At 38.3% G+C, this 12,084-nt stretch overlaps 1 protein-coding gene across 1 annotated transcript in view; it reads right to left on the minus strand.

Moving 5' to 3' along the window:
• The window catches only part of ADAM7 (ADAM metallopeptidase domain 7), a 65,003-nt gene that overhangs the window by 17,136 nt on the left and 35,783 nt on the right, over nt 1–12,084 (minus strand). Inside the window, exons 9-13 of the mRNA XM_043554124.1 lie at nt 8,877–9,046; nt 6,477–6,561; nt 4,976–5,106; nt 3,140–3,314; nt 907–996 (exon numbers count right to left, since the gene is read on the minus strand). Coding sequence (XP_043410059.1) covers nt 907–996; nt 3,140–3,314; nt 4,976–5,106; nt 6,477–6,561; nt 8,877–9,046 — 651 coding nt within the window. The remainder of the gene's footprint in view (nt 1–906; nt 997–3,139; nt 3,315–4,975; nt 5,107–6,476; nt 6,562–8,876; nt 9,047–12,084) is intronic.

Consider the following 12,084-nt stretch of genomic DNA (forward strand, 5'->3'; position numbering starts at 1 on the left):
TAAAAAAAAAAAGTTTGAAGGTTGGATCGTGACTTTCTTCTCCATTCCACTGAGAATGGTTATCATTGTTATCAAGGCATTGAAATGCCTTGGTGCTTATGTAATTTCAGGAGTGACAGGATGGTTAGAACAGCATTGGGCAGAACCAGAAAGGACATAAAATGGAGAGGTGAGCAAGTGCTCTGCTCATCCTGCTCTAGTACATTCCGTCCCCAGCACACACACAACCAGGGCCCCCTCCTGCCGGTATCTGTAATGAGGCATCTCCACTCCCAAGAAATCAGATCTCTCCGTATGAACCAGAAAAGTGCCCTGACTCATTGCTGGAGGAAAGTGCATGAAAATATTCTCTTATTCAGCCATTCAATAGGCACTGAATTGCTATGAGTTCTAGAAAGATTTGAAGATGAAGAAGACATGTTTCCTTTCCTTTGTGAGTTCCGAACATAGTGGGTGAAAGAAATGTCATTAAACCTTTGGACAGAGTCATTTGGACTTCTGATTGCCCTTTCTGGGAATAGATCTCCATGTACTAGTTATTCCCCACTTTTAAATCCCAGTATAATCCTTTTCCCTTCTATTTCACTGTTGTTAGAATGACACCCAAGCTGAGGTTAAATAGGTTGGTAATGATTTCGTAAAGGTTGGCCAAGAACAAGAGTAATGTTGAGCATATAATTCTATTCCTAACAGACCATATGATACCTGCTTCTTCACTCCCCAGACCATAGATCACTGCCAGGGCTTAGACGCCAGAACATCTCAGAAGAAGCTTTATTGGGGCCAAGCAAGCATAACCTTAATCTGGGATTAGTAATGTAACTAGTAATGGACAGACAATTCTGTGGTCCTCTGTATCCTTAATAAACTGAAAACGGAGAACCCAGTCTTAGCAAAGGTCCTTACCTGACAAGATTCACAACATTCTCCTTCGGCACAAGTAAACCCTGGCTTCAACACACATTTGTTTGCATCACAGCAAGGATTGCTGCACTCCTGGCAACAAGCAAAAGTTAAAGATCGGAAATGGGTTGGTAGTTAGGCTTCTGTTTAATAAGCTGTGCGTGTATATAACTTATCGTTACTTGTCTTTTGGTTTGAAATGCAAATGCATTATCCTTGGTTATGACATGTATGTGAAGACGATTCCTCGTAACTAGTCTTTGGGACTTTTACTTTGTTTCCTTCCTGTTTGGCCATTCAGTACTCCACACTCAGTGAATTTTCCCTGGCAGGGTACAAAGCCCAAAGCTTCTGACCTTCCATTTTCCTTTCCACTCTTTGGAAGGAAGGGTCCTGCTACTGCTTTATACTAAGGGTTTAATATGAAATAATAGAACTTCTGAAGACATAATTAAACATTTTTCTCAAGATGCTAAGTATTTCAGGCTGGATTTTGTTGCTGTTGTTAACGCTTCATTAAAAACTCATGGACACTTATGGGGCGCCTGGGTGGCGCAGTCGGTTGAGTGTCCGACTTCAGCCAGGTCACGATCTCGCGGTCTATGAGTTCGAGCCCCGCGTCGGGCTCTGGGCTGATGGCTCAGAGCCTGGAGTCTGTTTCCGATTCTGTGTCTCCCTCTCTCTCTGCCCCTCCCCCGTTCATGCTCTGTCTCTCTCTGTCCCAAAAATAGATAAACATTGAAAAAAAAAAAAACACAAAAAAAAAACCTCATGGACACTTAGGCCCTGTCTCCTCAAATGAAATTAAAATTGCAAAAGAAGGGGCGCCTGGGTGGCTCAGTCGGTTAAGCGGCCGACTTCGGCTCAGGTCACCATCTCGCGGTCCGTGAGTTCGAGCCCTGCGTTGGGCTCTGTGCTGACAGCTCAGAGCCTGGAGCCTGCTTCAGATTCTGTGTCTCCCTCTCTCTGACCCTCCCCCGTTCATGCTCTGTCTCTCTCTGTCTCAAAAATAAATAAACATTAAAAAAAAATTTTAAAAAATTGCAAAAGAAATTGTCTGCATCCTGTCATGGACAGCACTTCATATGTTAGAATGAAACTGTAGAACTATTTTAAAGAACAGGCATGGGCAGACGCCATCAATTTCCAAAGTTAAGAGCCTCTTCACTTTTAAGGTGAGACATTTGAAAACTCTGGACATGTCACTGTCCCCACTCCGATCGTGCAGTCTCTGGTTCGCCGCACAATTAGATTTATTTTGAACTGTAGTATTTGTGTGTATACCACAAATACGGTCTTCAGTCCAGTAGTATCAACGTGACCTTGGTGGTTGTTAGGAATAAAGGATCTCCGCCTCACTTCAGGCCTCCTGAATTAGAAAATCCACAATTAACAACATCCCCAGGTGATATACATACACATAACTTGAGAAGTAGCTGTTTAGGACTCATACCTACATGAGAAGCTCTCAACCAAAATAGCCTCTATGTTGGACAAGAGCAGATTAAGAATTACTCTAGGGGCACCTGGGTGGCTCAGTTGGTTAAGCCTCCAACTCTCGCTTTCGGCTCAGGTCACGATCTCAAGATTCGTAAGTTTGAGCCCCACATCCGGCTGTGAGGTGACATCATGGAGCCTGCTTGGGATTCTCTGTCTCCCTCTCTCTCTGCCCTTTCCCCACTCATGCTCTCTCTCACTGTCTCTCAAAATAGATATTTTTTAAATTAAAAAAAAAAAAGAATGACTCAAACATTTGTCTTAAATCTTCTTCTAAGTGTTCCAGAGACCAAGGCTGTAATAAATATGTGGAAGGTTAGAAGGTTTCTGCTCAATTAAGACAGAGTTTTCTAATCACATGAACTGTCCAACTGGGATATAGACAAGCTTCCTAAGGTCCTGAGTAAAACTCAATTGACTGACTGTGGAGAACACATTCTTACTGTGCATGAGATCAGACTTAATGACATCTAGGGGGTTTTCTCACAAGAAGAGCCAGTTAATATATAAACGAGGCAAATGTGATACTGTGGGTCTCCAGCAAGATCATTATGCGTAATTCATGACTTGGTAAGAGGCCTTGCAATGAGGCTACGCCAACAACTTGTTTCAAAATGAGACAAAAAAACACATTACTTAACACTTTACAAGAAATATGGTTGATGAAAGGCTACTTACCTGCCTAGGTTCTAGCTGAGCACGAACTTTGTAATTTAAATACAACATCATTTGCAAATACCTGAACAGGGCCACAGTCACACTCTTCTCCTTCGTCCAACTTCTTGTCTCCACAATACGGGTAATCACTTAGCTTATCAGAAAATGGGACATTGAACAGGCACGCCGGATTGTAATCCTTCACGTGTTGCAGGTACCGAATTCTGTTGCATTTACTGAATTTTAGTGCCGGAATGCTAGAGTTTAGATGAGCGAAAAATAAAGATTAATTTTATCCATGCACACTGGTGGAACAGCTATGAAAGTTTTATGAGGGCTTTAGAAAGAATAAATATAAACGATCAACTCTAAAAGTCCATTTACTTCTCCTACTCTTGCCTTAGTGGAATACGAGAGTAGCGACTGGGCTTTTATAATAGGCAATGTCTATTGAAACAGGCAACGCATGCCATTCTGGTGAAAATACTCTGACTATATCTCCTCCAGAAAGTCCTCCCTGAAGCCCACAGTTTAGACTGAATGGCTTGGTGCCCCATATCACTTTTTGCTTGTGCCTCTTGCCATCATCTATATAATTGTTTATCATTCATGCAAGATTACAAGCTTCTCAAAGCAAGAAATAGATCTTCTTCTTCTTTTCCAATAAGCGCTAGTTTAACGCCGTGTCTGGCACAGAGTAGGTCTCTGTAAACATTTGTTGAAACAAAGGATTCATTTGGTAACATCTCACACATCCTAGGAATGCCCTATACTTTTGAAAAGTTTAAAGATTCACAAAACTGATATTCACCTCCCTTCTGTCTTCCTCTTGTTTTGACTCCCTTGCCATTATTGACACGATTGGGTACAGATGTACTTTTTGAGCCTTAAGTGGGTTACTTTGGGATGGTGGGGTTCTGAAAAACACTACTAATTATGTAGATAACGATATAAAATCAGCTGTCAGTTACTTAGTTCTTATTCTGTGCCAGTCACCGTAATTTGGGGCTTTCACGATTTTACTTCATTTAATCAATATATAGAAGCACTGACCATCATCAGCAAACACTTTTCTTATATGCAATGCACTGCATCCCCTCTGTGAAGGAATTCCAAGACATGTAAGGTTTAGGACCTGGATGCACGTAATTCACAGCATGATGAAGGGATACACACACACACACACACACACACATATACACACACACACACACACACACACACACATATATATATACACACACACACAGGGTATACAGTCCTGTATTCTGTAACTATTTATAGAGTGTATCTGGGACTTTTCTAGATAGTGTGATGAAATAGTGAACGAAGCAGACAAAACCCTCTGCCTTCATGAAGTTTATAATTTATTGGAAAAATAAAATAATAAGCAAGCTAAATAGCTAAAGCACAGACTATATTAAATAGTGATTACTACTAAGAATGGGGGGGAAATGCAAAGAAGAGGGGATAGATAATTCCCGACAGGGTGTTATGAGGAGACAAGATTGAAAAATTGGATCAAGTGGCTGGGGGAGACTTGGCTGAGAATAACATGTGAGTAAAGATTTGAAGGAGGAAATTAGAGTTTATAACAAAGATGATAAAACGAGGCACGTTGAGTGTATCCCTCCCCTATGCACCTTAGTGCAATTTACTAATTAGTCATTGCATACTTTTGTAGTATGGTCAGATGGAGTTTTAAATTTTCTCTCACTGTATCACTAGGACAGACACTACCAACTGATAAGATTTAGACCCCAAAGGGAAGCCTATCACGGCTGGTTTTGTAAGAGAATTTACGGAATATATTGGGAAAATTTTCACATAATAACAGTATATCCCTATGATATGGAGATCTAATCAAGAGCCAGTTGCAAAATATCGAAATGTCTTCTCTGCATGGTTTGAGCCTCACCTTCCACCGTGATCCATCACACATCTCTCAAAAGTACAAGTACACGGGTAATCATTATGCTTCATCCCAAGGCTATGCCCCAGCTGATGTGCAATTCTGCTTGCGACTACATTTAGGTCAGGTAAAAGATCCTAAGGCCAAGAAAAGATGTGCATCAGAAATTTCTATAAGATAATGCACTCTAGGACATAGTGTTTTGAAATATTGGTTGAGACCCAGTTTCTAGCTTCTGGTTAAGTAGTACTTATCTGAGAGGCCATGGACTTAGTTATCGCCCTATCTTGCCCTCGGGTCCTTTAATTATATAATGATGTTGGACAAACGACCTTCTGAGTGTCTCTAACACTAACATTTTGAAATTCTTTTTTGGTGGCACAGTAATAGTCATTGTTGGATTTCTATAAACTCATTCTTACAAATAGCTAAAAACGATAAGCGAATGTCCTACACAATACAATAAGCATTATTGATTTGCCTTTTATATACTAGATATTCAAAGAGGGTAAAAATAAGTATGCGAGGTTCATGTTTTCAAAGTACAGTCTTACACTGCACAACAATGTTGTGCGATCCTTGCGGAGGAAGTTTCTGCTACGAAAAAACCCAGAAATTCAGTGATTTGAAATCCCAGGTAGGGTTGATTGTTACCTGTGTTTTTAGCTCTATTTCATGTTTTTATCTCTATGTTAATGACTAAAAAATTAATTTCCAGAAAGGAGTGGGATATTAGGCTACTGTAAAGGTAAAATTCCTCTAATTTGGCCCTCTCATTGCACTCGTTTGAAATTTAAAATGTGTTCTGGACGAGTTGCAATGTCATAATTGGAGTGGCGACAGCCTGTGTTAGGTTAGACAGACTCCACTATGCAGAATTTGTGTTATTAAAATACCGGAGTCAAGGCATAATCATAAAAATATCCATTTAAGAGATAGATCATGTACTAGGTTTTAATTTCAAGGTCTTAATAAGACTGAAATAAGATTACTTGGCCACCATTTACTAGAAGCTTAGTGACTTGGGAAAAATACCAGATAAAATAGGTAAGTCAGCAGTTTGAAGGCCTTATTCTTCCTGAAAATGAATTGCAAGGTTGTCTTGCTATGCTATTTTAAATGGTTTATGCACTCCCTTTTCAGCACGAGAACAATTATCACTTCCCACCAGCCATCAAGTTTTGTGCACTTTACGTGTCCTTGTAAATAAAGACACATTATATTTAATATGCCAAAAAGCTTTCTTAGTTTTTGTATGTTCATTTGTGTGTGGTGTTCTTTTAAGCTCTGAACAACACTCGTTTACTTTCATTGTTCATCTATAGTTTTTACAAAAGATTATTTTCTGATTTGATCAAAGAAACATAACAGCTTCATCATGACATATCTTGGTGGGAATATATGACAGAATGCATGTGTGTTCTCTTCAGCGGGACGCAGAAAATTTACAAAAGTTTAATTCAAACTTTTTGATTAAGTAACATAACTTCAATAAAACACAGCCTACCTTAACGACACTGGAGGAATAATAAGGCAGGCATATACCCCCTGGATAAGAAATTCCTTGTGCATTTGTGTAGAGCCACTTCCCACTGGAAACAAGGTGCAAATACACTCTTCAGTCTGAGGTCATAGTTTAACACAAAGATTGAATTGCTACGAACCCTCACGATGCTAGTACCTTTGCACATAAAAGTGCCTTTTGTTCTAGAGTTCTAGAATTGAGGATGATCTTAGTTGTTATTAAGCTCATTTAAAACCTGTGGTATATTAGAGGCATTGAAACAGTACAGTCTAAAGTTGAAGTCATAAAAAATGTACTTTCTAAAAACATAATATGGTGAGAGTCCAATTTTACATGGCTTACTCTATACTCAGCTTTGGATAAAACCACTTAAAAGACCAAACAATTAAGCTAAAAAATGTTTGGAGGGAAAAATACAACACAGTGAGTAGACTCAACACCATGACTAATTAATTAGCTATAGTTGAAAATTTTTAGAAAATTTCAATCGACCATAGAAATTCATAGAGGACTTGATAGCTATAATCAAATATTTTAAACAGTTGTCACGTGAACTATTCTTGGATTACCTAAAAAGACAGATGTAGTTGTGTATGTTAAGGGAAACCAGACCTGATACGTTTTCAAGAACATTTAGAGTTGAACCACTTTAAAGACAGTGATCATGAGCTGGAGGACCACACTTGGAATTTAATTAAGAAGGTTCAAATACAAGGAAGGTGGTCAGGCTAGATGACCACCTTTAATCTTTAACTTTTTTGACCAAGAAGATCAAAACAGAAATATGCTCTATTTCTTTCTTTGCTTTCGAAATGTTGCACATTTTAGTCTCAGTGTTTGGCTACACATCTTGGAAGAACTTAGAATTCTGGTCTTGCTAGACTCTGGAGATCTTGGAAGAACACCACCTATGGAAATAAAGCATCAGAGCGAGCACGGTCTGATTTTGCTCAAGGTCACTTAAGAACAAAAGTCACACCATGATAATGCCATATATATTGTCTCATCCCTTCCGGTTCTCTGTGAACATAGGCAAAAAGACGTCCAAGAAGCTCAACACATAAGAAGTCTCAAATATGATGTCCGGTTAAACATTCAGTAGCACTTTTCTCATCTCCGTATTTGCAGACGTACTATTAGGGTAAGAAGCTACTGCTCAGGATAAGAGACATTGAGGAAAGCAAAGTTTTCCATTTACAGCCATGTAAATATTTCTACACTAATTTATTATTTTAAAACACAGGCCCAAGAAATAGGCAAAGAGATTAATCTTGCCCACAACAAAGGTCATGGTGATATTTTACTTTAACCTCTGTAATTTTAGGGCAAACTGGTGCATGAATATCTGAGTCCAAGTCAGGTACAACTATGACCCCCTGCATATGTGTGCTGGGGGCCATTCCAGATATAAAAATCAGAAATGATATTATTTTGGAGGTGCATTACACTCTCATCAATCTGCCAAAGAGCTGGACTCCAACTATAGGCTTTGGAAGGTTCACTGTTCTGAGTTCAAACTGAAAGTTAACACTTATGTGATGGCGGGAAGCACATTTGTTGGCCATCCACAGACCTTAGGAGAAGCACTGCTACTATAGGAAAATGAAGTGGGACAAGTGGGTACCATGGTTATATACATAGTAGCCTTAAGGGCACCAGAAGAATTGCCGAAAGATTCCATTGCTCCAAAGGTGTGTTTTCATAATTTAATTAGGATAACAGGACTATGGCTAACACAAGGTGAAGATCAGTTCGGCTCCACAATTATTTATCATTTTCTTATAGGCTGAGTAGTGTGATAGGTATTTTGAATTACAAAAATATGATAAAAGTGCTCCCCACCCCGCTTTAAAGAATGATGTAATACTGTACGTAAATCCCAACCTTTACTTAGGAATACTAACGCTGTGATAGATTAGTTATTTGTCATCTTTAACAGCAGAAGAGATGCTCTTGAGAGGCTAGTCACTGGATAGGGACACTCTGTTGAGGGAAAATATCCAGGGAATGAGGATATTCCTTTCCACCGGAAAGGTTGGTTTTGGTGGCGCATTGGAATGGCATAACATGGAAGGAGTTAGTGTTGGATGTTGATAAGTGAATCAATTCTAAAAGTACATTGCTTACCTAATGACATTTTCAACCCTGCCCAGAATTGGAAATATATCATATGTTTACTTTCTAGTATTAACCAATACGAGAAAGAAAGAATATGAAAAAGTTCACGTAGAAATTTTACGTATGGCTAGACGTAACATTTTGTCACTGTGTACTATGCAAAAGTCAATTGTTTTAAAAAGTATTTGGTTGCTGTTCATTTGTTTTCTTTTCTTTTTTTTTTAATCCACCTAAGTTACGCAGGAAAATAGAGAACTTACGTACCTGAGTAACAGAACGTGATCAAAATTATTCCTTTTTTTAAGGAATATTTCTTGCCAACTTGAAAAACGCAATAAGGTATTTTCCATATTTGAATCTATGTCTATTTTATCTCCATTTGTCCACATTTCAAGGCCAACCAATGTCACATGAATGTCCATGGTTTTATAAATCTGTTCAAAGGGGAAGTAAGTTTTCACAGAGTCAAGTTACAGAAGGATCCTTCATTGTTACTACATTCCTTTATATTAAAATAAGTACTTTTAACATGTGAGGTACAGGGGTGCCTGGGGGCTCAGTCAGTTGAGTGTCCGACTTCGGCTCAGGTCATGATCTCGCGGTTTGTGGGTTTGAACCCCGAGTCGGGGTCTGTGCTGACAGCTCAGAGCCTGGAGCCTGCTTCGGAATCTTGGTCTCCCTCTCTCTTTCTGCCCCTCCCCCACTCATGCTCTGTTTCTGCCTTTCTCAAAAATAAATAAACATTTTATAAAAAAAAACAAAACAAAATATGTGAGGTACATCAACAAAAAAAGCACAGGCCTTATTTTACAAATGGTTACATTGAAACAGAATGTAGAGTAAATTGGCCAGAATCCTGGGTGAATTATCATGACCGACAAAGACACTTGACTGAAAAATCATATTCCCTTGGCACCTCTGGGTGGCTCAGTCGGTTGAACGTCCGACTTCAGCTCAGGTCATGATCTCACAGCTAGCAGGTTCTAGCCCCACATCGGGCTCTGTGCTAACAGCTCAGAGCCTGGAGCCTGCTTCGGATTCTGTGTCTCCCTCTCTCTCTCTGCCCCTCTCCCACTTGCACACTCTCTCTCTCTCTCTCAAAAGATAAACATTAAAAGCAATAAATAAATCAGATTCCCTTTGAGCTGTCATAAACTTTACAGACACTGGGCTCAAGATGTGCCTAGAATAAATAATTTATTAAGGCTCTGAGATTATAACTAACCTACGTGAATTCACTAACAGTGACACACCGAGGACTAAATGTACCTTATTTATCTCTCCATTTAAGTCATTAGTTGGTTCTAAGGCAGATTAGAAGGTTGATATTGATTTTCAAAGACCAATAGCTTAGCTGCCATATTTTGTTTGATTTTTGGAACTACTTTGTAGTCTGAGAAATCTTACCGGAGATGGCTCAAAACAGGCACCAATAGCTGTAGCCCATAAGCCTTCTCACCCCTATTCCCATTTGCTTTTGTAAACTCTAAGCTGGCAGATAGTTTGATGTCATCACAAAAGAAGATAAAGTTTAAGTACACATTATGAGGATTTTGAGACAAAAACTGTATATAGCAGCCAATACAAAGTAGACTGAAAGAAAGAATGAATAAGAAACTATGAATGGAGATCTCACAGAATTAGTAGAGGATGCAATCGTTACTACGAAGTGTGATATTCATGGATAAAGAAGATATGGTATATAACGGAGTGTTACTCAGCCATCAAAAAGAATGAAGTCTTGCCATTTGCAATGATGTGGATGGAGTTAGAATGTATTATGCTAAGTGAAGTAAGTCGGTCAGAGAAAGACAAATACAATGATTTAACTCATATATAGAAGTTAAGAAACAAAACAGGTGAACACTGGGGAAAGGAAAAAAGAGAGAGGGGCAAACCATAAGAGACTCTTAGTTACGTAAGAGATTAATGTTATCGTTTTATGTTTTTTTATGATTTTAATTAGCATTCCTTTTCTTCCCCTCAAAGAAATCCCTTTAGCATTTTTTGTAAGGCAGGTCTGGTGGTAATGAGCTCTCTTCCTCAGCTTTTGTTTGTTCAAGAAAGTTTTTGTCTCTCCATTACTGAAGGACAGCTTTACCAGTCATAGTATTTTTAGTTGACAGTTATTTTGATATTACATTCTCTCTTGGCCTAAAAAGTTTCTGTTGATAAATCTCATTTGTAATGGTAAATACATAGTCATTGTTAGAATCTGCAATTTTGTAATAGTGGTATGTAATTCATGACTCTAGTTTAAAAGCTAAAAAGAATGAGCATAGCAAAAAAACCCATAAGTACAATGTGCACAATGCTAGTTGTTACAAAATATTTAAAAACCATGTAAATTATCACAGCAGTAATCTAACATGTAAGGAGAAAAAGGAGAAGTGCAAAGTATATGAATTCTAAGTTGTTATCAGGTTAAATCAGGATGTGATAAGTTTGATATCTTATGTAAACCTCATGATAACCTCAAGGGAAATTTTTCTGGCAATTATACAAAGGAATACAATAAATGGAGTGCCTGCGTGGCTCATTTGGTCAAGTGTCCGACTCCTGATTTTGGCTCAGGTCATGATCTCATGGTTCTTGAGATCGAGCCCTATATTGGGCTTTGGGCTTTTTGGTGATGGCATAGAGCCTGCTTAGAATTCTCTCTCTCCCTCTGTCTCTCTGCTCCTCTTCAGCTGTGTGCACATTCTCTCTCTCTCTCTCTCTCTATCTCTCTCTCTCAAAATAAATAAACATTAAAAAAAACTTGAAAAAAAGAAAACAAATATACAAAGAAAAGCCAGCAGAAATAAAAGGAGAAATAAACAGTAAAGCAATTATCGTTGGGCCTTTAATACCCTACACTGAACAATGGATAGATCAGACAGAGAATCAATAAGTCAACAGTGAATTTGAACAATGCTTTAGCCCTAATGGACCTAACAGACATATATAGAACATTCTATCCAACAACAGAATACACATTCTTCTTATATGCACATAGAATATTTTTGTGATAGACTATATATTAGGTTTTAAAACAAGTCTTAGCGAGTTCAAGAAGACAGAAATCATACCAAGTATCTTTTTTGAATATAAAAGTATGGAACTAGAAACCAATAACAAGAGGAAAACTGGAAATTCATGAATACATGAAAATTAAGCACACTCTCCTGCACAATCAATGGATCAAAGGAGAAACTAAAGGGGAAACAAGAGTTTCTTGAGAGAAATGAAAATGGAAACACAACATGAAAAACTTATAGGATACATCAAAAGCAGCTCTAAGAGAAAAGAAAGTTCATAGCCATAAATGCCTACATTAAGAGGTAAGAAAGATCTCAGATAAAGAACCTAACTCTACACACTGAGGAACTATACATATTTAAAAAACACCAAACCAAAACAATAACAATAAAAACTGAGCCCAAACTTAGCTGAAGAAACGAAATGATAAACATTATAGGAGAAATAATGA

The sequence above is a fragment of the Prionailurus bengalensis genome, chromosome B1 (genome assembly GCF_016509475.1).
Source record: "Prionailurus bengalensis isolate Pbe53 chromosome B1, Fcat_Pben_1.1_paternal_pri, whole genome shotgun sequence".
NCBI classification, from domain to species: Eukaryota; Metazoa; Chordata; class Mammalia; order Carnivora; family Felidae; genus Prionailurus; species Prionailurus bengalensis.